Source organism: Haliaeetus albicilla, chromosome 4 (assembly GCF_947461875.1).
Source record: "Haliaeetus albicilla chromosome 4, bHalAlb1.1, whole genome shotgun sequence".
NCBI lineage: Eukaryota > Metazoa > Chordata > Aves > Accipitriformes > Accipitridae > Haliaeetus > Haliaeetus albicilla.
Genome location: NC_091486.1, coordinates 45327153 through 45352587, shown reverse-complemented (window position 1 = coordinate 45352587; position 25435 = coordinate 45327153). Strand labels below are relative to the sequence as shown.

The 25435-nt window shown below is 54.2% G+C and overlaps 1 protein-coding gene across 2 annotated transcripts in view; it reads left to right on the top strand.

Annotated features, from left to right (window-relative positions):
• EPHB2 (EPH receptor B2) overlaps window positions 1-25435 on the top strand; it is a 138672-nt gene that overhangs the window by 27446 nt on the left and 85791 nt on the right. For both annotated transcript variants that reach the window (XM_069782283.1, XM_069782281.1), the window contains exons 2-3: window positions 10146-10210; window positions 14323-15007. In XM_069782283.1, coding sequence (XP_069638384.1) covers window positions 10146-10210; window positions 14323-15007 — 750 coding nt within the window. The remainder of the gene's footprint in view (window positions 1-10145; window positions 10211-14322; window positions 15008-25435) is intronic.

Genomic DNA, 25435 nt, shown 5'->3' with positions numbered 1-25435 from the left:
GGAATCCCTCTCTGTGGTGAGGTATTGAAGATGGGGTTTTCCCAAGGAAGGAAATGTTTGCAACTCGCTAAAAATACCCACTGCCCACAGCTGCCGGCTCCGATGTGGCTTTATCTGCAGCGGGGGGGCCCAGAGGGGACACAGGGTTTGCGTTCCTGGCATGGCTGCAAGCGAACTCCCGGAGATACCAAAGGGATGGTGACAGAGAGATGCTCTGGCCTCAGGAGGGGCTAGAAGGAAGCCAAGCTCCTTGTAGGGATTTTGGGATTTCCTGCATCTGTCCTGGGGAGAGGCTTCCCATAGCCAGGAGCCTGATCCGAAACACCCTGCTGCCACGGCCAGGCTGGGGCATGGGGCATCCCTCCGTGGCTTGGCAAAACCAAGACTGCAGCTGGCCCTGCGGTTCCTCCCAAGCCGTTCCTGCTTGGAGCTGCCAACCAGAAGCCAATTTACAGCCTGTCAGTAAAAACAGTGAAAAGCAGGAATACTTGGCTGTCAGGTAGATGCACGGAGCCAGACGTGTGCGGCGGAGGGCATCCTTGCTCAGCCACGTGCTCTGTGTGCTCGGCGGTGGGGGGGGTGTGAAAGGGGGTCTGGGGCTGTGCACAGCAGCACCGGCAGTGCCAGAGAAGCAGGAGCATCCGCAGGCACCAGTGCATTTGGGTGCTTGATGCTCGTTGTTTGCTGGGGGACTCCCCACCCCAGCTCACTGGGGCTGGTGTAGCTTGGCTACCTACCTGTCCCTGCCTGTCCCTGTGCTGCCGTCACCTCCTTACAGCCACCCTGAGCTCTGACATGAACTCGTTGCAGGGGACTGGCTGGAGCCAGGGATGCTCAGAGCAGCCATTCAGGCTGCAGGCAGGGGCTGGCTGTGGTGGCGGGGGTAGACCACAGCCCTCCAGCCCTGGGCACCAGCTTTGGGCATCCCTCCGCTCTGGGCAGCTCCCCATGTTGCTTTGCAAAGACCCGGTCATGAAAGAAGTTAGCCAGGTTAATCTGCCAGGCTTGCTTGGCTGCACCAGGGGCTAGTCCTGGTCTTTAATTCTCTTTTGCTGGACCCTTGTCCTGCCTCCCCTCGCCCCTGCCATGCCGGTGGCTCTGTGTGGCCCTGCCTTTACGAGCCAGGCCCAGGGCTGTGCGGCGCAGCTGTGTGTCACTGCACGGCGATGGAGCTTTGGCTGTGTTTGGAGATAATATCTTTCCCCCATAAATGTTATTACCCTGTATATGTTCGGGTAGGGGGGGGAAGAGGGGATCACCATCTGTGTTTTCCAATAAAAGCAAATTAAAATTGAAGCCCATTAAGGATAGCTCAATCGGGATGCTGAGCAGGGCTCTGGAGCCTGCTGGGAACAAGTTGCTTACAGCCCGCGCCACCATGCAGGGTGACAAAACCTCATTTAGTGCCAGCGGTGCTGGGAGGTGTGATGGGGGCTCACTGCACACACAGTGTCCCCACTCGGGGTGGGGGCGGCCGGTGGCAGTAGCCCCAGGGGGCAGGAGAGGAAGAGCTGGCCAGAAACCCATGCCCTGGGCTCATGTTGCTCCTCCTGGTCCCCTCAACGCTCATCGCATCAGATGATGGGCAGGGGTTAGCGGGGAAGAGGGATGGGTGTCGTGTGAGAGCCGAGCACGTGCTGCTTGCCCAGTGATGCTCTGCAGCCTCCAGGCTTCCTGCTGTATCCCAGCTCTCCTGAGGCTGCCTCACCCCTGTGCCTGGGGATACAGAAGAGTGGGTCTGGGGATACAGGATGCTGTGTCTGGGATACAGGAGAGTGGGTCTGGGGTATCGAAGGGGACTAGGCGGTACAGTGCTGCACCCATGGCATTTCACCTTGTACTAATCGGCCCCAGGGCATGGTGGTGGGAGCAGGTTATTATGTTATAAAGCAACTCTTTCCCCAGATGCTGCAGCCAGGAGCCATAAGTGGCATCTGCTGCTGCATGCCAATGGTAGGGGCTCCATGGTTGGGTTCCAGCAGTGACAGCTGTGTGTCCATCCGTGCCGTGGGGTCAGCCCCATATGGTGGCTGTGCCATGCTAAGAGCTGGACCAGGACAGCACATGGTGGAGCCTGCTGGCTCCTTTGGGGCTGGAGCATCTGCAGAAGGAGCTCATGGGCATGGGGTCTCCAACCTCCCAGAGCATCCCTGTGGCCCCCCGGAGGAAGAGGGACCTGGAGGCTGTTGGGAGGGACATGGCCCCGCTCCATCCTCCTGGGAGGTGGCTCGGTGGGGTATTTCATCTTTGCTGGGCCTGTCCTGATGGGGTGGATGAGGCTGGATGCAGGTGAGGGCAACACATGCTTAACCCTGGGATTCCCTCCTGCAAGGTGTCTTGCAGACGGTGGGGTCGGTGCCACTGCAGGGACCAAGTCATTAGCACTGACAGTAGCAATGGCTGTTAAACGTCTGCATCTGTGGCTACTGCATTCCCGGCAGCAGCAGGAGGGCCCCTGCTCGCTGGCATTTAGCATCTGCATTGTCTCTTCCTGGCAGCCTGCCCTCGGCTGAACTCGGACCACCTACAAGTCCTGGCTCCTTTTGGGACAGATGCTGCCAGCAAGGACTGTGAGTCCCTGGTGCTGCTGCAGCAGCTTTCTGGGGTCTGTGGTGGGGTTATGTTTCTGCTGACCTCTGGGGCAGACAGTGTTGGGAAACTTGGGCCAGAGAGGATGCATCTGCAGCGATAGCTGGGGGCGATGTGGCAGCATCCAGCCTAACCTGCTTCTTCAGCAGAGGCCCCAGGCTGAAAGATCACAAAATCCGAATTCCCAGTCCCAGGCCCTATCAGCTGAGACCCAGAACTGGGCCATACCCCTCCTGGCTGGGCAGATGAGAAGGGCAATCCTTAGTGCTTGTCTGCCTGGCAGCGATGGTCTGATGGTCAGTTGTGTGCTTAGAAAGCAGGACACGTGCTTGGATGACTTGCAGGACCCCTGGGGCTGTTGAGTTGGGCTTTCCCCTTGGTTTTGAGCTTTCCAGCAGGGGAGCAGCCAGCACTGTGCAGGGCAATGCCTGCCATGGCTGACGACTTCAGAGGAGGGAGAAGAGGGGCTGGGAAGAGGAGCAGTGAACCTGCTCCTCCCAGCATGCTGGCTTTGGGTCACAGCTGCGCTCGGCCCTGGCTCCCGGCTCACCCGTTGGTGTGCTGTATGCCTGATGGCCTGGTGCAGCTCTGCTCCGAGCCCTGCTTTCCTTATTTCCCAGTCTAGCAAGAGCTGGGAGCCAAGGGCCTCAGCGGTCCCTCTTTCTGGACAGCAGCATCAGCCCTGGGTTTGGTCCCCTGAGGATGGGTCCAGTGATGTGTGTGGTCAGATGAGGTGTGGGGAATCAGGGGAATGGAGGGATCTAGGTGGGAAGGGGGAAAGCATAGACCAGCTCATGGCAGCCCCCCCGGCAAGGTGTGGAAAAACACAGGGGGAGTTTCCCGTGGGGCTGCTGAACTGCTGTGCTAAGAGCAGGACGTCTTGGGGATGTCCCTTCGTTTGACACCAGTCCTGTCTCCAAGTGTCACAAGCAGCTGAGCATCACTCAGTAGATGGGTGAAAGTGTCCCAGGGGGCACTGCTGAGCCCCACCAGCTTCCAGCACCATCCCCTGCTCCACCGTTGGCTCTGCGACTGGCTCCCGTTTCACAGGGCTTGCAGGCAGACTTGGGTGACATCCTGGTGAACTGAGGGGACAGGAAGGCTCCATGACTCCCCCAGAGTGGCGACATCTTTCCCTTGCTGGCACTGTGTGTTATCTCTAGGGTCAGGCCTCCCGGCTCCGTGCCTTGCTAGCCCCCAGGACTATCAGCCTGGGGGGGGCTGGCTGGCAAGTCAGAGGCACTCTGGATGATGGAGGTGCTGGACATCACCCTTATTCTTAAGTCTCTGAGGCTGGCTGGACCTAATTTTCCAGGGAAAAGGGTTGAATAACCAGCTACCTGTCTGCTGGGTTTCTTGCAGCACCGTGACCACCGGCATGACCCGATACAGCTGCCCTTGGGGTGGCCTTTGGGGCTCTGGGCACGGAATGGGATGCTGGCGGTCCCCATCCCAGCTCAGACAACTGCCTCTTCTCACTCCCTATTAATCACTCTCCCTCTTGGAGTTTAAGTGGATCCCTGAGTGAAGTATCCAAAATATCCTGTAGCCGCCAGCTCACAATGCAGCGTGCTGTTCCCGCGCCAGCGGGTCGGCTGGGGGGGATTGGGTTTCAGTTTGTTCCGCTGGCCATTGGCCAGGCAAAGCAAAGCTCGGGGCTGCAGAGAAGGGCCACTGGGTTTGCTCAGCCCCTCTCAGCTCTCGCTGGCAAAAATATTATAATAAGGCTCCAGTAAAGCACAGGAGGCGGAGAGGAGCCTTTCAACTTCTGGAAGGGTAAATGGATCTGCAGCAAGGGCTCCTTGGGGCGGGGGACAGACGGGTTTCTCATTAGCCGCTCCCCCTGCATGGGGGTGCAGTGGCTGTGCCTGAGGCCAAGCTGGAAACGCGGTTTCAGGAGCACGTGTGCCTCTGCGGAGGAGTTTGTCCCAAGCTGCAGCGTCTCCGGTGCGGATCCAGGTCTTGCTCCACCCAGCTGGGCTCGGGCACAGAGCCCGCTCTGCAGCATCCCTCCAGCCTGGACTGATCTGATGAGGTGTGTTAGGTGGGCTTCCAGGTCACGTCTGGGAGATGGTGACGAGGCGTGGTGTACCCCGTGTCTGCCTTGGGATGACTTTGCTCCCAGCCCATCAGAGAGGTCTGGGCAACCTCTTGCCTGCTTCACACGTCCAGCACTGGCCACAGCTGATGTGATCCTGGGTCAACCGAGAAGCTTGCTCCCTCTGTTAATGATATTGTACCAGGATTAAAATGCTGGCAATTTTCCTACCCTGAGGAAGGAGCTGGCGTGAGAAGTGAAAGGGGAAGGGAAAAAGTTGTGGGTGGAAAAATGAGGGTGGAGGTTCCAGCTATCTGTGGGGCTATTTATTTGTCCAGCTGCTTCTTTATCGGGATGAGTTCGGAGCCTGTGAATGTGAAGGATTTGCCAGGACTTCTGAGAAACTCGGGGCCATATGCTCTAAATTGGTCTAAATTGGCAAAACTCCATGGAAGTTATTTTTCCGGACACAGAGAAGTGTGTCTGCAACGTGCACAGCTCCTCTGTTAATCCCTTGCCCCACCAGCCTCTCTGCCACTGTCCCTTGGTCCTGTCACTCTCTATTGCCAGTCCTGGCCATCCCACTGCCAGCACCCAACGTGATCCCAGTCTTGTCCTCCCCTCCCAGGTCTGCCCACCAGTCTCAGTCCCGACCTGGCCAGATGGAAAAAGCTGGTGCAGCTGAGATCCCCACACTCATCTCACTTGTGGCTGAGCAGCAAGAAAACCACGCAGAAGTGTAGGATCCCCCCACCCAGGTCATTGGCATAGCAGATCACCGGCTTGATGGTGTCTTAGCGTAGCTGTTGAGCATCTGGAGGTGGTGGTATGGTGGTGATGACGCATCTTTAGATGCAAAGTGCTTGAGCTGGAGCCCTGGCATGCCCTCGTAGCAAGCAGCAGTGCCGGTGACGGGCCCCAGTGCTGGCAGAAAGTTGCTTATTGAAAGCATCTTCAAAGTGAAAAGGACAGGCACTTATCTCCTAACCGTCCCGTGGGGAGCAGCGCGGTTTCTGGTGGGAAGCAGGCCAGAGTTGTGTCTGCTGGTTTCAAGCAGCTGCAGATTTATTTATAATGCCGTGGGTAGCATGTGAATCTGCAGATAAACACGCGGGAGGGAAGAGCACAAACAACAATATTGAGAAAATGCTGCTCCAGAGAGAGCATTTCACTGAGCTGCAGCTATCGCCAGCCACCAGAGATGGGCCAGGGGCCAGACACCCACCCCTGCCACTCCCGCGCGGCTTTGCTCCGTGTCGTCACCGTCATTGCCGGGGGTGGCTCTGTCCTGGATGTTGGGTCTTTATGGGGCCGCCGAGGCACCAGCCCCTCACCCTGTTACTTGGCGCTCCCAAACCGGCAGGATGGCACTGTGAAAGCGTCGGCTGTGACAGCGAGTGAAGCTGCTGACTTTGCTCATTGAAGCAGGCACCTTCTCCTCTCCATGGCTGGCAGGGCACTAACAGTTGGGCTTGGAGTTGCCCACCCAGAAATGGGTCCATCTTTGTTGTCCCCGGTGCAGGAGTTGGTCCTGTTGGGTGCCCGGAGCAGGGTAGGAGCGTGGGGCAGCCCGCGGGTCGGATCAGGAGACTTGCTGGGTGAGATGCGGCCGTGGCGGCCCAGCATGGGTCACCGTGGGTGCAGAAGGTGCGCGGGGCTGAGCGTGCTGAGGGCAGCCCTGGTGGGACTGCTGCGCGTGGAGGACCTGCCTCTGGAGGACGGGGGGCTCCCATTCCTTGGGGCTGCTCACGCCTTGTGCGGGGCTTGCACTTGTAGCAAAGCTCTGTATGACCGGGTTCAGCTCTCAGGCAAAGCTGTAGCTGCAGTTTCCCTCACAGGCTAAGGAGCTCTGTTTGCTGTGACTTTGTCCCGGTGTAGATCCTTGCAGACCACAATCAATCATCTTGCAAACTCCTCTGATGAGCTTCTGCAGTCCCCCTGCAGCAATAAAACCCCATCCAGCTGAAGGAGGAATAGGCCCTAGGGGAATCTCGGTCTGCCTTTTGCACGGCTGAGGTGGGTGGTATGGCCTTGTCTTGCTTTTTTCAACCTTCCTGGTTTATTGGTTGCTAGTTCGGACTCTGTGCCAGCACTTTCGGTATGGGACATCAGAGCGGGGCTTGGCTGCGTCTTCATGGGGCCTTCCTCCCACCGCAGTCTGCCCACCGCTGCCTCTTGCTGTGGAGATCTGAGCAGGTCTGAGCCTGGCAGAGAGGCAGTCAGAAGCCCCTGCAGATGAGGGATATGTTAGTTCATTGGACATCACTCCTGATTTTGTTTGCTTGAAAAATGAATTAATGCGCTTCTTTTGTCTGGTAATAAGAAACTTCTCAGGGATGAGACAGTGATCTTCCCTGGAGGACCATGTGGCCTCCTCGACCTCAGGTGGAGGGTGAGTGGTGCTCCTGGCCAAGTATATGGGCAAGATAACTCTGTGGCAGGCTGTTATTTGGTCAATAAGGTGTTCTGAAGTCAGCCGTCAGTAGAGGATGGAGCAAACCCACGACCACCTTTGAAACCCATCCTGGCTTCACATCCACTTTTGCAGTCAGTGCGGCTAACCAGGTTCACTCTGATTCACGGGGACCAGTTATTCACAATTTTCTGTAATTCAGGCAACTACTGCTAAGTGCTAACATGCCAACCCATCTCCAAATGGACTTTAGCCAGGGCAGCAATTTGGTAGAAAAGCTGTGCAAAAAGGGGCACATTGGGATGTTACAGCTGTGTGCAATGGGAACCACAGTCCACCCTACACAAAGAAGGTTGATAAACAGGAGCCTCAAAGAAAGGAACCTGGTTTAGGTGGAAGAATAAGGAAGCTCAGCTAATTTAGTTGTTTTGGAGATGATTCATTTGCCACCCTTAAACACCACAAAAGGGAAAGGAGGTTTTGGATAGCAGAGCCTTTGTACAAGTAAAAGAAAATATAATAGCTGGCAGCCGCACAGTGTAAATTCAGACTGAAATTAATGGAAGATCTTTTTTTATGAGAAGATAATTGACCATTGGAAAAACCTGCTTAAAACCTGCAAATTTCTACTCCTCCTTGTCTTGTGTCAAAACTAGATGTCCTTGGGCTAGCTGGGGTAGTAGATGCTTAGCTCCAAGGAGATGTGCAATTCTTCAGCTGAGGATAAGGGGCAGTGGCGAGGGCTGTGGGCAGCGTGCTCTGCAGCAATGCACCGGGCACAACATTTCCGTTGCACTGAGTTTTCATTAAATAAAAGGCTTTTAAAAATGCAAAATACTTCAAAATATTATTTTTATTTGGGGAATTATTTATACTGGTTTAGAGTATATCTCCTTTTCGTTATAGTCACTGCTATTAATATACTTACTATGCACCACTGTCATTGATAGTTAAGATAAAGTAACAAATTTAAGGTTTTTTTCAAAGTAATGCAGCTTCTAGCTAGCACTGGGTGAAAAATGTTGTTTTCTTTTCAGATCAAAGTGCCACTGGTGTTTTAATGAAAAAGCCAGATACTCTGATAAAATAAACACTATTATGGAACTATGTAAACAAATATTCAGTTTAAAAAGAAATTTCATAAATCTGAATGACAACATTTCTGGACTAGCCGTTTTCCAGAACTCTTCCTAGTGGGAAAACTTGAAAAGAACTATTTTTGCTTTTTACTCTTGGAATAAAACCAAATTTTGAAATCCTGGTTTCCTGTGAACTGGAAACCGCTGGCTCTAAACAGGAGTAACGAACAACCCACAGTCTGAAAATGATTTACTGCCAGAAGTTGGTGCAAGGAGCATATCTGTGCCGAGGAATTATTTGGCTTGCCGATGGGAAAAGGGGAGTTCATGTGCGCTGTTGAGCGGGCTGAACAGCAGTCATTTCTGCATCCAGGCTTGTCTCTTAAATGATGGGTATGCTCAAAGCTGAGCTTTTCTTCCTTTGTTTTTGTTCAACGTAGTGAGAGTGGAGAAGGTGAAGATGCTGTTGGGGGATTCATGGCAGGATGCTGCTTGGTTTTTTGGTGGTGAGGAGCAGCAACAGGACACGGTTACAGCCAGTAACTCTCCATCCCTGTTGTGGCCATGGGAACTGGCACCATTTATTGGGTTATAAGATGGTGACTGGAGATCTTGACTATACTGGCGTTCTGCTGGGTGATCGCTCTCAGTGAGCTGATGTGGAGTGGGTGTACACCTTGTATGTAAGATGCTTTTTCTTGAGAGCTGCAGAACCCTAAAGCTGGACTGTTTCCCTGCCTGTCCTACATTAACTGGGAGGGCAAGGAAAGTGAAGCTGCAAGCCGAATTTCATGTTTATATCTTGCCTGTGTGTGTGATGGATGCTTTCCAACATCCCTGCAAATGCAGTTGGCATCCTGAGTGCCCATGCTGAAATCAGGGGCAGATTCACATTCTCCCTACAGAGCAGAGGGACATAATTTCTTCTGTGGGCATCACCTTGGTCTCAGCCACAGAATCACTGGCCGTATGCTGGCCTGGATGGTCTGTCCCACAAGCATCATGCTTTTCCCATGTCCAGCCTCTGTGTGCTGAAACCTTTGGGCATTATTTCTAAACCCCATTTCCTAAACACCGGAATATTGTCCTATTTTCTTAAAACATCAGCACTGGGCACGGTGCAGAAAAATCCCTGCGTTGCAACGAGCATGCGACCGCAGACCTGGAGGATGGACAGTTACCTGGATTGTGGAAACCACTCATGGAAGTGTCTGTCCAATGTATTTCTGACAGGGCCATCTGGCCCGTACCCATGCTGGATGAGGGGGAACTCCTACACACATTAGCCCAAGTATTGGGGTGCCATAACATGAGCATCCTTTTTCATGCCATCAGTATAGTGAGGCCAACCTATAGCTATTTGGGATGAAAAAACTTCAGTGCTGGAAGCATGATGAGCTGCAGAAAGGATGAGGAGACATTGCTGCCTGTGTGGCTTATGGAGACTTCTCCTCTGTGCTGGTCAGTGGTAGCATCGCCTGACCTATTTCAACCCAAATTGCCTGGAAAACCAGCTTTAATGTTGGTTTAATTTTTTAGTACTTTTAAGTCCTAGAAGTGCTGTTCCTTCCTGTGTGCTACCGCATCATCAAGGATTCTGCCTACCATGCAAACTGCTGAGAAAAAAACATCCTGCTTTTGCGAAAGAAACTGGAAGGTGATGGAGGAAACCTGCTCAGTCTGGGCTCCTCATGTGCAGCAGCAGAGCTGCTCCGGGGCTGTGGTACCCTGAATATGGATTTTGAGGAGGAAAGTCCAGCTGGGCTGGTGGGTGGAAAAGCACGTGCCCCCATGCACTGCAGGAGATAAGGGGGCCAGGGAGCAATGGGCAATGGACGGGGAAGCGGATGGGTGGAGGGACCTATAGCTGGCTCCTCCCCAGCTGAGAGATGTCCAGAGGGATCGGCGCAGGCTGGGCTCGATGGCTGCAGTCCTGGCCTGGCTCCTCTCCACCTCTTTCCCCTTCGCCAGCCTCAGGTCATTCACCAGATGGCCACTGACTCCTTGTTTCACCTTCCTCCTGCAGAGACGCTGATGGACTCCACAACGGCAACGGCAGAGCTGGGCTGGACGGTGCATCCTCCATCAGGGGTAAGTTATCCTGTTGCTTTATGGGGGCCCAGAGCCTGGTCTGGGGTCTCCTGCTGCGTGTGAACATAGGTGGGTTGGTTCAACAAAAGTCAGCCACTGAAGCAAAGTGCCTTGGCCACATGAAAAGGTCTAGTGGGAAGAGCACAAAAGAGGATGACAGTTGAAGTTTCCAGTAATTTCCTAGGAGGTGACACTTCCAAAAAATACCGCAGTGCTGGAGGAGTGTAATTCTCACCCTACAGCATCAGGCCAACATGGTGTTGGGGGAATCATACTCTCTGTAAAGCTGACCTGCAGCCACGTAAACATCAGGGAGGAGGAGAAATGAAATGCCAAGGCCACCGTCATTTGTCCCCAGTGTCTCACTCGTTATTCCATTGCCTGTCACTTGTAGCGGAAAAGGATGAGGGCATTGGCCTGTGAGGTTGTACCCACAGCAGCTGTTTGATCAAGTCCTGAAATGACTGTCCAGCATCCCTGGCATCTCATGGAGGGACGTTTGCGGGCTCAGCAGTGACTGTCTCCCTGCTTTACCAGTGCCAAGAGTTCCCTGAGCCACATCCCAAGACCACCCAGAACAAGATCCTTTAAAGAAGAGCTTGGGCAAGGCAGTGCATCTCTGCACCCTCCTGCTCATGACAAATCCAGAGTGGCCCCAGCCACCTCCATGTCCCACGGGGTTTGCATGGGGCATCGAGGTGCTTCAGGGCATCCTGCTCACCTCTGGCTGAGGTGGCTGGCAGCAGCATGGAGCCCCGATGTGTGACAGCCCCAGACCTGCTCCCGTGCACTTGGGTGGCCCAATCCAGCTCGGCCAAAGCCCGGAGATGCTTCCCATCCCCGTGCGCGGAGGTGGCGACTCAGGCTCCATCCTGCCCTCCAGCCACCCTCCGCAGGGGCTGGATGAAGACGTTTCTGTGGACCTCACCTCGAGGCTGACAGCAAGCCCCCTCCCCGAGCCGATTTGGCAAAAGAAAAGAAACGGCCAAGAAAAGCCTCCATCAGGGAGATTAAACCCAGCTCCCGAGCAGCCTGGCTGCCCTGTCGTGCTGCGGCGCAGGCGCTGCCGGCACCGGTCCCCCATCACCATGATAAAGCCCCACGCCCGCCCGTGAGCCCGGCCGCCTCGCCAGCGCTGGCCTGGCCGCCGAAGGGGGATGACGGGCACACAATAGGCAGGAGCAGAGGTCAAGTCTTTTTCTCTCCTCGCCCAGCCTTTCTTGTTTGTCGTGTTTCCATATGTAAAGCACGCCTTGCTCCCAGCTCCCCAGCCCTACGGTAATGAGGCCTAGGCCTGCTGGAAGCCGTCTCCCCGTATTATTGTGCTGCCTTCTTCTTTTGAGCTCCCGGCATGTTAATTAGAGAGCGAGGAGAAAGGGAGAGGCTTCTAATTAAGCGTCGAGGAACCGTAGGAGCTGGTGCACGAGGGTGACTTTCTCTCCCAGCTGAGAAAAGGGAGCTCGGGGAGCCCCCTGCTTGCTGCTGCAGGGATGCGGGAGGATGCTGGGGGTCCTAAGCCTGGCCCTCGGGGTGCTCCCAGGTCCCCCATCCCTGTCAGGAGGGAGATGCCCGTCTGGAAAGTCCAGCGCAGCCCCGGCGTTGCTGGTGGGATCGCCTCCCGTCCCCACCTAGGGGCAGGCCCCTGGGGGGACATGGCACGCATCGTGCCCTGCGGTGTGCACGTCACGGGTGCCGATACTGCAGTGCCATCGCGGCTTCTCCCAGTGCGGCCTCGTGCCCACTGGCAGGACAAGGCAGGGCATCTTACCCATGGGTGACTGGTAAGGTTGGGTGCAGCCAGCATCACCTGGAAGACAAAAGCTGCCGGGTGCTCCACCTGTTCATTGCCTCTTTGGTGATTATTAGAGATCCAAAAGCCCAAACGGTTGCTTTTTCCCTGGCTGTGGAGCTCCCATGTCACTTGTGGGTGTCCCCATGCCCTGCGTCCGCTGTTTACTGTTCATCCCCAAGCTGTAGAGGCTTTCCTTCCACCACGTGCTGCTCCTGTCTGGCCAGGGCTGAGCTCTTCAGGCTCATGTCCTGAGCCCTCCCCAGGGGCTGTGCAGGTGTGGATGGGGATGGGGCAGTGCTGGGCATCTTTGGGTGCTGGTGGCTGACACGCTGTTTCGGAGTGGGTGTCGGGAGTGGTCCAGGCGAGGGAGAGCCATGTCAGAGGCAGGGCAGGGGAAAGAATTGCTTCCCTGTGCCTTGTCCTTGATTCCTTCACCCCCACTCCCAACTAGTGCCCTAAAAAACGGGGAGATCCTGCAATTTTCCACTACCATGCCAAATTTATTTCTGGAAGATAAAGCAAATGCTCCCCCTGCATTTTGTGAGGATGCTTTCCTCCTCCCCCAGCGATGGCAGCAGATTTGCAGCCACTGCCAGTCAGAAGTGGTTGGAGCTGTTTGGGGATCTTCCTTGACAGCCTTCTGTTGGACTGTTAGTCTTGATGTGCGAGGAGCAATCTGTCTCCCATCTCATGAGCCTCCCTCTGCAGTCCTGGGTGCCCTTGGGAGGCCATTTGCAGGCTGAGGGGCTGGGGGTGCTCTGCTCCTGCAGGTTTTTCCCTGCACAGCTCAGTCCTGGCACTGGTGCTAGATCTGGGCTGTGCTGCCTCCCTGCCCTGGGTGTCGTGATCCTGCATCCAGGGCAGGCTTGTGCTCAGGGTTTCACGTCCGTGGGAAACAGCTTGGCTTCCACTTGAGCGGGCTTATGAATGAGTTCATGAGAAGCCGTTCCAGCTGGCTGGGACTGTCACACACTAGCTGGACCCTGGTCCCTACCATCAGCATCACAAGGGTGCTGTGGGTGGGGAGGGGGCAGCACAGGGAGATGCTTTGCCCTCCAGAAAGGTCTGGGCTGGGGGAGATGCTCTAATGAGCTGGGTGAAAGGTGCTTTTCCCACAAGGACCCTTCCCCATCTGTGCTTACTGCAGAGGAGTGTTGGCTGTTACAGAGTGCAGCTCTGCCCTTGCCTGGTACATCACCTTCCACCCTGAAGTCTCCCCATCCTGCAAAGGATGGAGACAACAGCAAGCACTGAAGGATTTGGGAAAAAACAGCCTGGGGAAATGGCAGGGAGCTGGACAGGACCAGGCAGTGTCACAGCAGCCCTGAGCTCTGCAGAAACTGCTCCAGAGCTGTCAGAGTCAGCTGTTAGTCGGCTGGGGGGAGCTGGGCTGAGCTTCCCATGGGGAAATATGTCAGCTCCGAGCTGTCTTGCTGAGAAGGATGTTATTGTCGTGCCATAGCTCACAGGACATCCCGTAGATCCAGTTTAGGATAGCTGGGGCTGGGACCTGTACAAACCTGCAGGAGGGACCCCAAAGCATGTTGGCCCTTGAAGGGGCAGGGATGAGGGCTACCAGCGGGACCTAGCCCAGCATCTGCCTTTCTGGGTACACCGCAGGGTCAGCCAGCCTCCCATAAACCTTCCCTCCTGTCTCTGGGGAGACGTCACTGGCTACTGGCCCGTTGCACAGCCAGCCGCCTGCACTGGTGCTCGGGCTGCAGCCAGCGAGGTTTTATGGCCATGTTACATGCTCCTGAGAAAGCGGGTCCTGTCTGCCACGTCTGTAACCGTAGCAGCACCGGTGGGAATACATCTGCTAAAGGCATCGTGTTACTTTGCCGGGAGGCTCTGCTGTATAGTGTGGCCCACGGGCAGGAGCCCCTGCTAAAGACATTACTGCCTGCAGAGGAGGTGCCTGGCCTTACCATGCCCTGCCACCCAGCAGAGATGCTTTACCGTAAATCTGGGCATGGAGCACGGTGCTGCTGGCAGCAAGATGGCCCTGAGCTCTGCTGAGGGCTTGGGCCACCTTGTCCCCAAAGTGCAGAGCCTGCCCGGCATGCAGCGTGGGTCAAACCCTGCCAGAGCAGGACAGAGGCGCATAGGTATGGGGTGCTTGCAGGGTGGTGCTGGAGCTGTGCCAGGGCAGGGTGCTTGGCACCGATGGGGCTGCCTGCGTGGTGAGGTGGGCCTGGTGGGGGACAGCTGGTACTGGCTGAGCCTGCCCGCTTGTCATGCAGTGGGGTTGGGAAGAGGTGAGGTGGTTGGGGAACGTCAGTTTGGTGCAGCCTCTTGACTTTCTGTGTCGTGTCCGCAGTGGGAAGAGGTGAGCGGGTATGATGAAAACATGAACACGATTCGCACCTACCAGGTGTGCAACGTCTTTGAATCCAGCCAAAACAACTGGCTCCGGACGAAGTACATCCGGAGGCGAGGAGCACACCGCATCCATGTGGAGATGAAATTTTCTGTCCGGGACTGCAGCAGCATCCCTAATGTCCCAGGCTCCTGTAAGGAGACTTTTAACCTCTACTATTTTGAGTCGGACTTTGACTCAGCCACCAAGACTTTCCCTAACTGGATGGAGAATCCTTGGATGAAGGTGGACACAATTGCTGCTGACGAGAGCTTCTCACAGGTGGACCTAGGTGGACGGGTGATGAAGATTAACACCGAGGTGCGCAGTTTTGGGCCTGTCTCCAAGAATGGTTTCTACCTGGCCTTCCAGGACTATGGAGGCTGCATGTCCTTGATTGCTGTCCGTGTCTTCTACCGCAAGTGTCCCCGCGTGATCCAGAATGGGGCTGTCTTCCAAGAAACCCTCTCAGGGGCAGAGAGCACCTCACTGGTGGCAGCCCGGGGGACGTGCATCACCAACGCAGAGGAGGTAGACGTGCCGATCAAGCTGTACTGCAACGGGGATGGCGAGTGGCTGGTACCCATCGGCCGCTGCATGTGCCGGGCGGGCTATGAGTCAGTGGAAAACGGGACCATCTGCAGAGGTAACTGCTTGCCTTCGGTCTCGCTCTGCGCGCTCGCCTCGTTGCCGGTGGGCTGCGCTGGTGGTGGCAGTTGGGATTTGCAGCTGGAATCTGCATGAGCCACCTGGGAGTGACCTCCTTGGGCAGGGGTGGGAGAGGAGCACGCGGGGTCATGGAAGAGCAGCATATATGTGGATGCTGACTCCTCCTCCAGCTCCTCAGTTCCTGCCCCAGGCTCATCCATCCATTGCAGAGGCTCTGTGTTACCTCTGGGTCCTCAGAGCCACTGGGTCCGGGGGTGCTGGCCTATTGCTGGTGCCCTCCATGCTCTCCAGGTCTTGGAGGGATGCACTTGTGTGTAGCCGTGGGGTGTGCCACCGATCTGCAGTCAGCTCCCAAAATATTGGGGCTGTTTTCACTTCCGTTTGCACCCTGTGCCTTGGTGTGGGCTGAAATGCTTCTGGGGTGAGGGGAGTGGGAGTGCAGGCACCCAAAGGTGATGTGGTGGGAGGGAGCAAGTTGTCTGCAGCACTTTCCTGGTGAAGTGCAAATGGCCCCAGGTGGGACATGGTCATAGGCTGTTCAGGGCCAGGCTCATCTCTCCAGTCTGGGCACCTCCCTCAGCAGCCAGAGGTCTTCTGCCCTGTAGATGATGTTCTTCCCCCGTAGATGTTCAAAGCAGACTCTGGTAGTGCCTGCTCAGCTCAGCTCAGCTGAGCACCATGGGGCCCGCGTGGTCCTGGGCAAGCGAGAGGCTCTGCACCAGCCTCCCTGAAAGCACTGTGGCCAAATCAATCTCTGTGCTCCTCTCCAGTCACTCATGGGCTTGGGGAGGTTGAGAAAGGAGCTGCTGGGATTATTGGGAGAGAGGTGGGGACCCGAGAGCTGCATGTTTAATGGGCACCTGTGGCTGCACCATGCACAGAGCAAACCGTGGTGTTTGGCAAATGGACTCTTCTCCCCACTATCCTGGCTGAACTTCAAAATCCCATTACAGTTTTGGTAGCATTGGCACACTGCGAGGAGAGCTGGGGTTTCTCTGAGATCAATTATAGATATGTCGGTGGGCATTGCAGAGCGCAAGGAGGGAGCTGTGTCTCCTCTCTTCTTGCTGTGGGAAGGGGTGGCCAGGTAGCACCAAGCAAGCATGGGGAAGGTGCTGGTAGTGGGGAGATGAACACATTGGAAAGGGGGATGGACAGTCTCTGGCCATGCGTGGTTGGGACTGCAGGTTGGATGGTCCCCTTGGAGAGGGCGCCACATCGCCTGCTGGTGGCTGGGCTGCTCACACGTCAAGCTACAGGTTCTGATGTGCTGCGGGTGCCATTTAATATCTGTACTTTGAGCTGCTCCTCACTGGGCCACTGAATGTCTCTTCCCACCAAGCATGGGGTGATCAAGTGTCCTCCAGCTGTAGCAGGGATGGTGCTGGGGATGGGGACAGCAAGGAAATACTGCTGCAACACAGTATGGAAAGGGAGCCTGGCTAATCCCAGCCTCGAAGGGAGGATGGGTGTTTTACGACACCCAAGTGAAGCATTCATAGCAACACCAGAAAGCCAAAATGATTCATGTCAGCTTTTCCATCTCAGCTTTTATTTTTTTCCCGAGCGGACCCATCCCTGCATAGCGCTTTGCTCTGATGCAGCTATGGTTTCTTGGGGCTCCCCGGTCCCACTGCCAGCCCAGCCAAGGAGTGGTCCCTTCACATGCCCCGGGGCTCCCAGGACTCCTTATGCAGAGCCCTGTCCCTGCAGCCTGGCCTGGCAGGGCTGGGAGGGGAAGCAGAGCGGGCAGGAGTGGGGGGCCAAGGTGGAGGGAGCGAGCAGGAGGGAGAGGCCAGGTCTTCTCTTTGTCTGTGGAGTATCAGGATTTTGGGAGGTCCGGTACCTCGGCAGCTGTTTCTCCAGCCGGTGCTGGCGTGCGCCCGGCCCCACGCTCCCCACCATCATTAATCATGCGGTGGCCGGCAGCCCGCCGTCTCTATGGGGCAGCTGGCTCCAGGGCTGCCTTCCCCTTCCCTTTCCCCTTCCCCTTCCCCTTCCCCTTCCCCTTCCCCTTCCCCTTCTTCTTCCTGCACGGGGCTGTGCAGTTGGGGCTGGATGGGACAGCAAGGTTGTGCCAGACTGGGACACAGCCTTTGTTTTACCCCAGCAGCCCCCAGAAGAAGAGTGGGGAGTGGGAGGAGAGCCAGCCACAGAGTTGGCAGGACAGCTGTAGCATCCCCATCCTCTCCTGGCCCCCCCAGTGAGCCCTACAGAGGACTGGGGAAGGGGCTAGTCACCCCAGCTCAGCTGGGCAGAGAAAAGGGCTCTCCTCGCCAACTGAACTCGAGAAGGACCTCCGGGATGCATCCCTGCATGCCTGCCCACTTCCCGTCATCTCCTTGTCCCCGGTCCCCGCAGAAGCAGCGTACAAGCCACCTGGTTTGGGGGACTCACTTGTACATGTGGCCGGCAGGTTTTCTCATGTTTCGAGGGGTGGGAGGGAATCTGGGCCCCTTTCCAGAAGCAAAACAAAAGCAAATCCAAGCTGGCTTTCGGGGTGAAGTGCTCTCATGCGCCTCAGTCACCCACACGGGACGAGGCGGGGATTGTGGGGGACATGGCTTACTGGTCCTGCCCCGCGAAGGGGTCCCAGTGGAAAAGGGCGTCCTGAGCAATGGACAGCCCCTCGGTGCAGCTGCAAGGCGCTGGAACGAGTTGCTCATTTTCTCCGCTGGGCTTTTCATCTGGCTAATACAGTGCAAGCCTGCTCACGGCAGTGTACACAAGGGATATTTATGGAGGAAGTTCATGCATCTAACAGCTTAAGCTCTTCTAAGCTTGCAGCCCCAGCACAAAAGGATTTGGGGGCAGTTAACAATTCTGTGTGGTTAAGAGATTTTCATTTTGCTGGGCCTGGCTTGCCAATCCCGCAGGGCCTTGTGAGGGGCTGGCTGCCCGCTCGTTTTCGCTCCGCTCCTCCGCTTGCTTCCCAGCTCCTTTCTGCTGCGCTGGCAAGGAGCTCCATGCATGCGCCTCCCCGCACTGCCTCCCCCCCAGTATGCCCAGCCCTGTCCTCCCTGCTTCACCTTCTCCTGCTCCCTGCCTGCGTCTTTTTTCTCCATCTCCCTGTTCTTTGTCTGCCGCCTCCCCCCTTTTCCCCCGCCTGTCCCTCCCATGCAGCATATTAAGCGCATTTCTCTCTCTGCCTCCCTTATTCATTGGCTCCCTCTGCAACGGCGGAGGCTGAGCTATTGTGCTGCCTGCTCTCTCTGTTTGGACTGGACGGTAGACGAACGCTGCCTGGAAGGGTCTCTGCCTGCTCAGCCATGGCAGCCGCTGGCTGCTGGTCCTAGTTATTGAACCCTCTGTCCAGCTCCAGCTCCCCTCCATCTTTGGAGGAAGAACATCTGCCCGTGTGTCTTGTATCATTGCGTTTGCAGCGGGCAGCCTCTTCTTTGTTGCACTCATACAGCGCCAAGTGCTGGGAGTCCTGGTCTTGCCGTGGTAACAAGAGATGGTTTTGCCCTGCAGAAGCTGGTGGTGACATTCTCTTGCTGTCAGAGACATGTGGCGTCACCCCTTGGGGTCACGGGCATTTCCAAGGAGGAGAGGAGCTGGTGACGTGCTGGGAAGAGAAGAAACCTGGTCACCTAGGTGGTCTGTAGAAGATCCAGGCTGCCACCTGTCTTCTCCAGCTCAAGGTGGAGCTGGGCCACCCCTGTGGGGAGCCTGAGGGCTCAACAGCCTGTCCCCTTCGGAGCTGGCACTGCCATCCTACTGCTTCCCTGGGGGGCATAGCCAGAAGGGAGGATGTGGGGGTCCTGACCCAGCTCCAGCACCCAGGGTGCTGGTCCTGTCCAGCCCCACCAACACCACAGCCCGGTTCCACCACTGACCCAGCTGGATACTCCCAGGTCAGCTCCAGCACTGAGTCAACCTCAGTCCAGCTCTAAGGGGAGAAGCATGACCTGACCTCCAGGGTTATTGCTGTAGCAGGCTGGTACATGGGGTATCCCGGTCTGGGGCTGGCTGGTAGGTTTTGGTAGGGCTGTGCCCTTGCAGATGCGTGTTCTACAGGTGGGCTCCATGCAGGGCTTCCCTGCCTATGCTTGCATGTTATTTTGAGGTCCAGCGCAGCAGATCTGCCACCACCCCACCATGTGATATGCACGTACACGTGTGTGTGTGTCGAGGACCCGGAGCTATTCCTCCATCGCCGAGGTGTGGGAAGCAGTGGGAGTCTGTCCCAGCTGTGCTGTGCTTGGGTTTCGGAGGGGGGCAAGTACATGCTAAGGGCTTGGACGGGAGTGCAGCTTTCTGATGTGCCGGAGAAGAGTATGTCCTAGCTGTCTTACAGTCACATCCCATAAGTACGTAATGTTTTGAAGATAAGAGGCTATTTATGGCTCCCTGCCTGTTTCGGGTCTGGGCCTCCACTGATAATGCTGAACCCAGCCAATAAATTGTAAGGCCCTAGGGGTAATAAGTTCTTACAGGAAGCATTCCTGGTTGAGCTGGAGCAGATACAGCCAATCATGATGTAAATGCTTCCAGAGATGGAGAATTGCCCGTTAAATGCAAAGTGGTTGCTCCTGCCTTCTTACCCCCGGCTGAGCCTGGCAGTCGGACCTTGGTGAACTTTGTCCACCACCACACCTCTGCTTTCTCTGTGCCTGTTTAAGAGTAATCCCTGGCCCCCAGTCCTCTGATAAGGTTTTCAGCCAGTTTTTTGGCTTGTCCTGGCCCTTGGCACTGCTTTAGCCTTTCCATTGGCAGGTCCACCATCCCACGTACAGGATGCTGTACGTGGTCAGCTGAGTGCCAGAGGGGATGCTGAGATTTCTCTCTTCCTACATCCCCCTTGCTTTAACCATTTTGGCAATGGTGTTTCTCTAGGTGCTTTTGAAGGATCCTTTTCCTTCCTGGTGGGACTGGGAGCAGATAACCGCTGTGGCCCACATCCTTGTCCTTGGAGGTGTGATTTGACATGTGTTTGTACTGAAATGCACATTCCTTGCTTGCGCCCAGCTCGCCGAGGCATCCAGATTGCTGTGTATCAGGAGCCCATCATCTTCAGTATTTACCACACTACAACTTCCATGTCATCAGTTAACTTTATTGGGAATGCTTTGGGCTTTCTCCTGGGTCATTGATAAAAATGTTAAATAGCCCAGAGGCATGAAGCAAATTTGTTGGCTCTAGTAGAAACAGACCTGCTCTCTGCACATTCCCTGCTTAGATCTCAGACCATAGCAGTATCAGCTCGCCAAGTTTTAATGCATTGAATATGTCTCACAGTGTCGGTGGACCCTCTAATTTCTGAATCAAAATATCATGTGTTACCAAGGGAAATGCTCTGCAGAAGTTTGGGTGCGTTGCATTAACGCTGTTACCTCTCCCAGCCAATCTTGTAATTGCATCAAAAAACCATATGAGGCTAATTTGCCTTAATCTGTTTTCCATAAATGTACGTAGTTTGGCACTACTATTACTACCTTCCTTTAATCCTTCGCTGACCAAATCCTGTAGCTGGCACATCCTTATTTGACTGGTACTGATGTTGCAGTGGCAGTCCTAAAATAGCCAAGACTGCCTCATTTAACAAATAGCTTTTTCCTACATCTCTGAAACATCCTACTACTTCATGGTGTGTGGAAAGTGAACATTAACTGTCCACTGGTTCATCAGCCATCTCTTTAAAAACTCTTAGGTAGATGCTATCCTGACATACTGATTTAACAATGTTTAACTTTAGCAGCTGCTATTTAACATCTTGAGTTACTGCTGGAATGGAAAGTATTTCACCATCATCCTATAAGATGATTACATCACCTGGCTTCTTCCCAAGTACAAAAGAGGAATTTGTCTGCCTTTTCTACAGGGTTGTTGACAATTTGAATGCTCCCAGCCGGCCGTGGCTCGATGTCATTGTGAATACTGCTCTTTGGGCTTCTCCCTCTCCTCCCTCTCCGTCTGGGAAGCAAGAATACATCGTCTTTCCATTGCTTTGATTCTTCTCCCTCCTGCTTCTTGGTGACCCCTCCATGTTGTGAATCCAATTAGGGCTGTGGTGGGGATTGCAGCTGCTTGCTAGTAACCGCTCCAAGCCTGCTTGGTGCACCCTGGAGTCGGAGGAGATGCCAGCTTGTCCTCTGCACGTTCCTGGGTTGTGTTTGGGCTTCTGGAGGTTGGAGTAGGACCAGGGGGAGCCTAGCAGAGCAAGGTGGTGTCAGATCAGGGGGCTGAGGCGTTTATTTCCTAGTGGTCCAAAGCCCTAAGAGATACTGACCTCGCAAGGAGGGTCACAGGTCGTCCAGGAATGGGGCAAGACATCTGCTGCCGAAGGAGGGAGATGGACAACTCACCTCAGAATAGGAAATGCTGCTTCTGAGGGACTAGACCTTCGTGGCCAAAAGCAGGCAAAGGAGATGAGAACTGCTTTCTCATTTTGCTTCCAAGACAAGGGATGGGCTGAGACCTTCCACAAAAGTCTTTTCTCTAGAGAGAAAGGGAGGAGAAGAGGTTTTCCAGGACAAGAATGTGATTTTTGAACAGCAGGAGCACTGCAGAGCACTCCCAGCCCTGTTGCGAAGGTGTAGGAAAGACCCCAGCGGGATGCAGAAGATGATAACCCAAGAGCAGCCCACTGGAAACTTGGAGGGGAACAGCATGTTCTCATTTATTAGTATGGGTAGGTCATGAGTCCCTTGGGTTGGAGGAAGGAGATCTCAGGTCCAGAAAAACCCCTTGGGAGTTTCCTGATGGAAATGATGGGCATCCCCAGGATTTCTTGGAGAGACATGGTGGAGTTTTGCATTCCAGCTATCTGCCATAGCTGGTGCTTCCCAGTCCCTTTGCATGAGCCCTTTCTTCTCTCTGCTCAAGGTCTTCCCCAGCAAAGCTGCAGGGGAGTTCTCTACTCCCCTTCCAACTTTGGGACAGATTGCTCCCCCGTCCTTACTCCCCAAGCATTTCACTGTGCTGGGATCAGTGAGAAGATGGGAAAAGGTGGGTGAGAGCAAAGCTGGAGGGTCTCCACCAGAGAAAGAGTGATGTCCCCTCTGACCCTCCATGTGCATTCACTGTGCCCGGGGTGCAGGGACGGGAGCCCCATTGTAACATGGGTGCTTTCATGGAGCTGGCATCTGTACCAATAAGAAAATCTCCCCTTGACTTATTTTTACAGATGAAACAGTGTTTTGGATCAAATACCACATTCCCGGTCTTGCTACACCCGTGTGAGGGGGAGAATAGCAGCTCTGGCAGCACCCCGTGCCGACGCCAGCGGGAGAGCAGCATTTATTCCTGCTTTTCCTCTCTCTTCTTCATAGGCCTCCTCCCCCCCCCCCCCTTTTTTTTTTCTGAGAAAAGTGGTAAACATTAATAGGAACTGGAATGAATAGCTGGGATCCAGGCCCAGGCTTCCAGGATTTTAACTCATTATTGCCATAAAATGTAGGGAACGTGTTTTTTACTGTTAGTTTTTCCTTTGAATCAAAGCGCTCAGGGATCTGGGAGGCAAGGAGGGTTTTTCCCTGAATTCAGTGTAGTGCTGAAACTTTATGGGGCAAGAGGAGAATATTCTTCATCCTATGTAACCTGAGGAAAATTGGAGAAAATGCTGCTTTTGAGGAATTTTTTTTTTCATTTGAGATTTTTCTGTGAGGCAGGCCAAAACCATGAGATTATTTTGAACATTTAATTTTGGGAAATAACCTCAGACAATTCTCTGCAGAGAGAGACGCCGATTTAAAGTTAGTCTGATGACAGATGATCACTCTGTAAGAGCACAGTTATTTTATTTTAGCGATACAAGGTAAAAGTCTTCCAGAAAATTTAATCTAGAAGCCATGATTAGCTTAATTAGCTCCAGGGAAACTCTTTATTGTTCCCCATATGCCTTAGAAACATAGTATATCACTGGAAAGCATACATAAAAGTCCCCATAAAGGTTAGGAAATGGAATCAAAGTGTTTCATAGCTCACACGATGGCTATGTTTACATAGACCAAACTTCAAACAATGTTAAATTAGGTTTGGCCAAGGAAAATACACAACATTTTCATATTTTGAAGGAGACCTTAAGTTCGGTGACACCAATCCACGATACCCGGTCCTTGCACAGGCGGGTGTGATAACTTAAACACAGTAAGGAAGGAGTTGCATGAAGGTTGCAGAGCAAAACCAGGCAGAAGTGCGGTGAGTGCTGTTTGGTGTGTCTGAAGCATCCCCTTGTTGCTTTTATTTCTTGGCATTTGGGGAACTGGTGTCTAAAAAAAAGAAAATACCCCCCCCCCCCCCAAATGTTGCTAGGTATTAAAAACAGAAGAGACAGGAAAGAAAGGGCAGAGCCCGGCAGACCGTGGGACGTGGCCAGCAGCTGCTTTAAGGCAGGGCTGCAGAGTGCTGCCGTGCTTTGGGTGGGCTGTGGCCGCACTGGAACACGCGTCCATTTACAGAGAAGATGCTCTGAACCAGCGTCCTTGACATCCTCCCTACCAGCGAGCTTCAGCAGGAATCTTCCTCCAAGTGAGTGGCAGCCCCGTGCCCACCTAGCTCGGATGCCTTTGCTGGAGTCCAGCATCTGCCCAAGAAGTGGGGAAACTGGTTGTAGTACATGAGAAACTAGTAATTTGCAGAATGGCAGGTCTTACAGGCTGGAAAATGGGGAACAAAGTATAGGGTGTGCAGGAAACTGTAAGTCACTTGGAAAGCACCCTGTTAAGGGGAGACAGAAAAAAGTCCTACTGAGACCCAGAGCTACCACCTCAGTGCATTGCTCCTCCCGCATCCTTTTCTTTGAAAGGCACCCGAAAGGGGGGACCTGTGTGAACACAGTGTGTTCTGCAGGTGGGTGACTCCTGTGAAGCCTTTCCAGGTCTCTGAAGCAAGGTCTTCAAAGACAGAGAGCTCTTCTTCACTTCAGCGAGTTGAAATGACACCTGCCAATGTGTTAGCATCTTCCTGGAGTCCTTGGAGGTAAACTGAGGATATTGGCCTTGCTCCTTGTGTCGGAAACTAGAGAGACCTTTGCAAAAACCCATCTCCTGGTTTCAGTTGGCCGATGGGTGTACGGTTCTGCAGTCAAGCACGTCCCAAGCACCTTGGCTGGCTCACTCCTCTGCGGTGGGCTGTGGGTACTGCAGGGATGCTGCAGCAGCAGCTGGGGAGGTGATGGGCTTGCCTGGACCACAAGGTGAGGGTCCCATCGGAGGTCCACAGGTTTGGTGGGCGATGGCTAGAAATAGCTCATGTGACTAATGGGGCAAATTCAAAACGTATTTTGAGGGAATATCTGGTTCTTCAGTATTTGGGCACTGATAATTTTCGAGGACGACAAGCTCCTACTTGCAAAGTCTTTTTGCACTTTCAGACTGTTGTCACATTCAGAGCTCATGGAGACCCTGTGTTCAAGAAGACAATTTTTAAGTCTGAAACCAAAGCTAGCAATTTCCTTTCAAAACATTATGATCCCAAGAGTACCATGGTTGTTACACCTGCAGCTGTGACAGGAGACAGGAGCGGAGTGAACAATAAACGGACACGTGATGAAGGCTTTATTCATTTCAAACTATCAAAATGCCCAAACCCTCAAGATTAGTAAGAATTAAAGTGCTGCCTGAAGTGGAGCCCATAAAGTAGAGTAACGTGGATGCTTTGCTCCAAATGGCATTTCTTCCAGCCTGGATGGCTTTTGAAAAGATCGTAGTGACTTCTGAAGCGGCTGTAGTAACGGATAATATTTGTCAAACAGCAAATGGCACACTCCATTAAATGCATGATATCTGCCTTTTTACAGCATCAGCTCTCCAGGAGGCTTTCTGTGGAGACATGGGAAGGGCCTGTGCAGCATCAGGGGCATGTTTGCTCTCAGACATCAGTGGGTGGTTTCCATCACGCCATTCCACCTTTCTCCCTGCCCTTCAGGAGAGCCGTTCCTGAGCACGGCGTCTGCATCTTCCTGGGGCGTGCAGAGCAAACGGGTGCGGGCCGGTGCCCTGTGCAGTGGCTCGAAGCACCCACGTGCATGGAGCATCAAGGGAGAGGCGGGATGTGGGACACTGCTGGGCATCATACCCTTAACCAGGGTTTTCTAAGGTGCTGATCTCTCTCTTGAGGCATTTCGGTGGAAACTGATCATTTTTCATGAGTCTTCCTCTGCCCCTTTCCCTCCGTTCCCTTTTTCCTCATCCCTCCAGTCTCGTGTGACAGTGACAATTCTCCAGACATCTGTGTTGCTGTAACCACGATCGAGAGCATTATTTTGGCAGATGACCTCCCTGTTCATCCCCACCTGGATGGCTCAGGATCCTACAGCACTCTCTTTGGCTTGCAGGGAGCTGTGATGAGGGAGGAAGAGAAGGTGATGCCTTGGGCTGCCCAGGCAGTGGATGCTGGAGCTGCTCTCTCATGCCAGCCATCACCCAGAGGATTCCTGTAGCTGAAGGCATGAAGCTTAAGA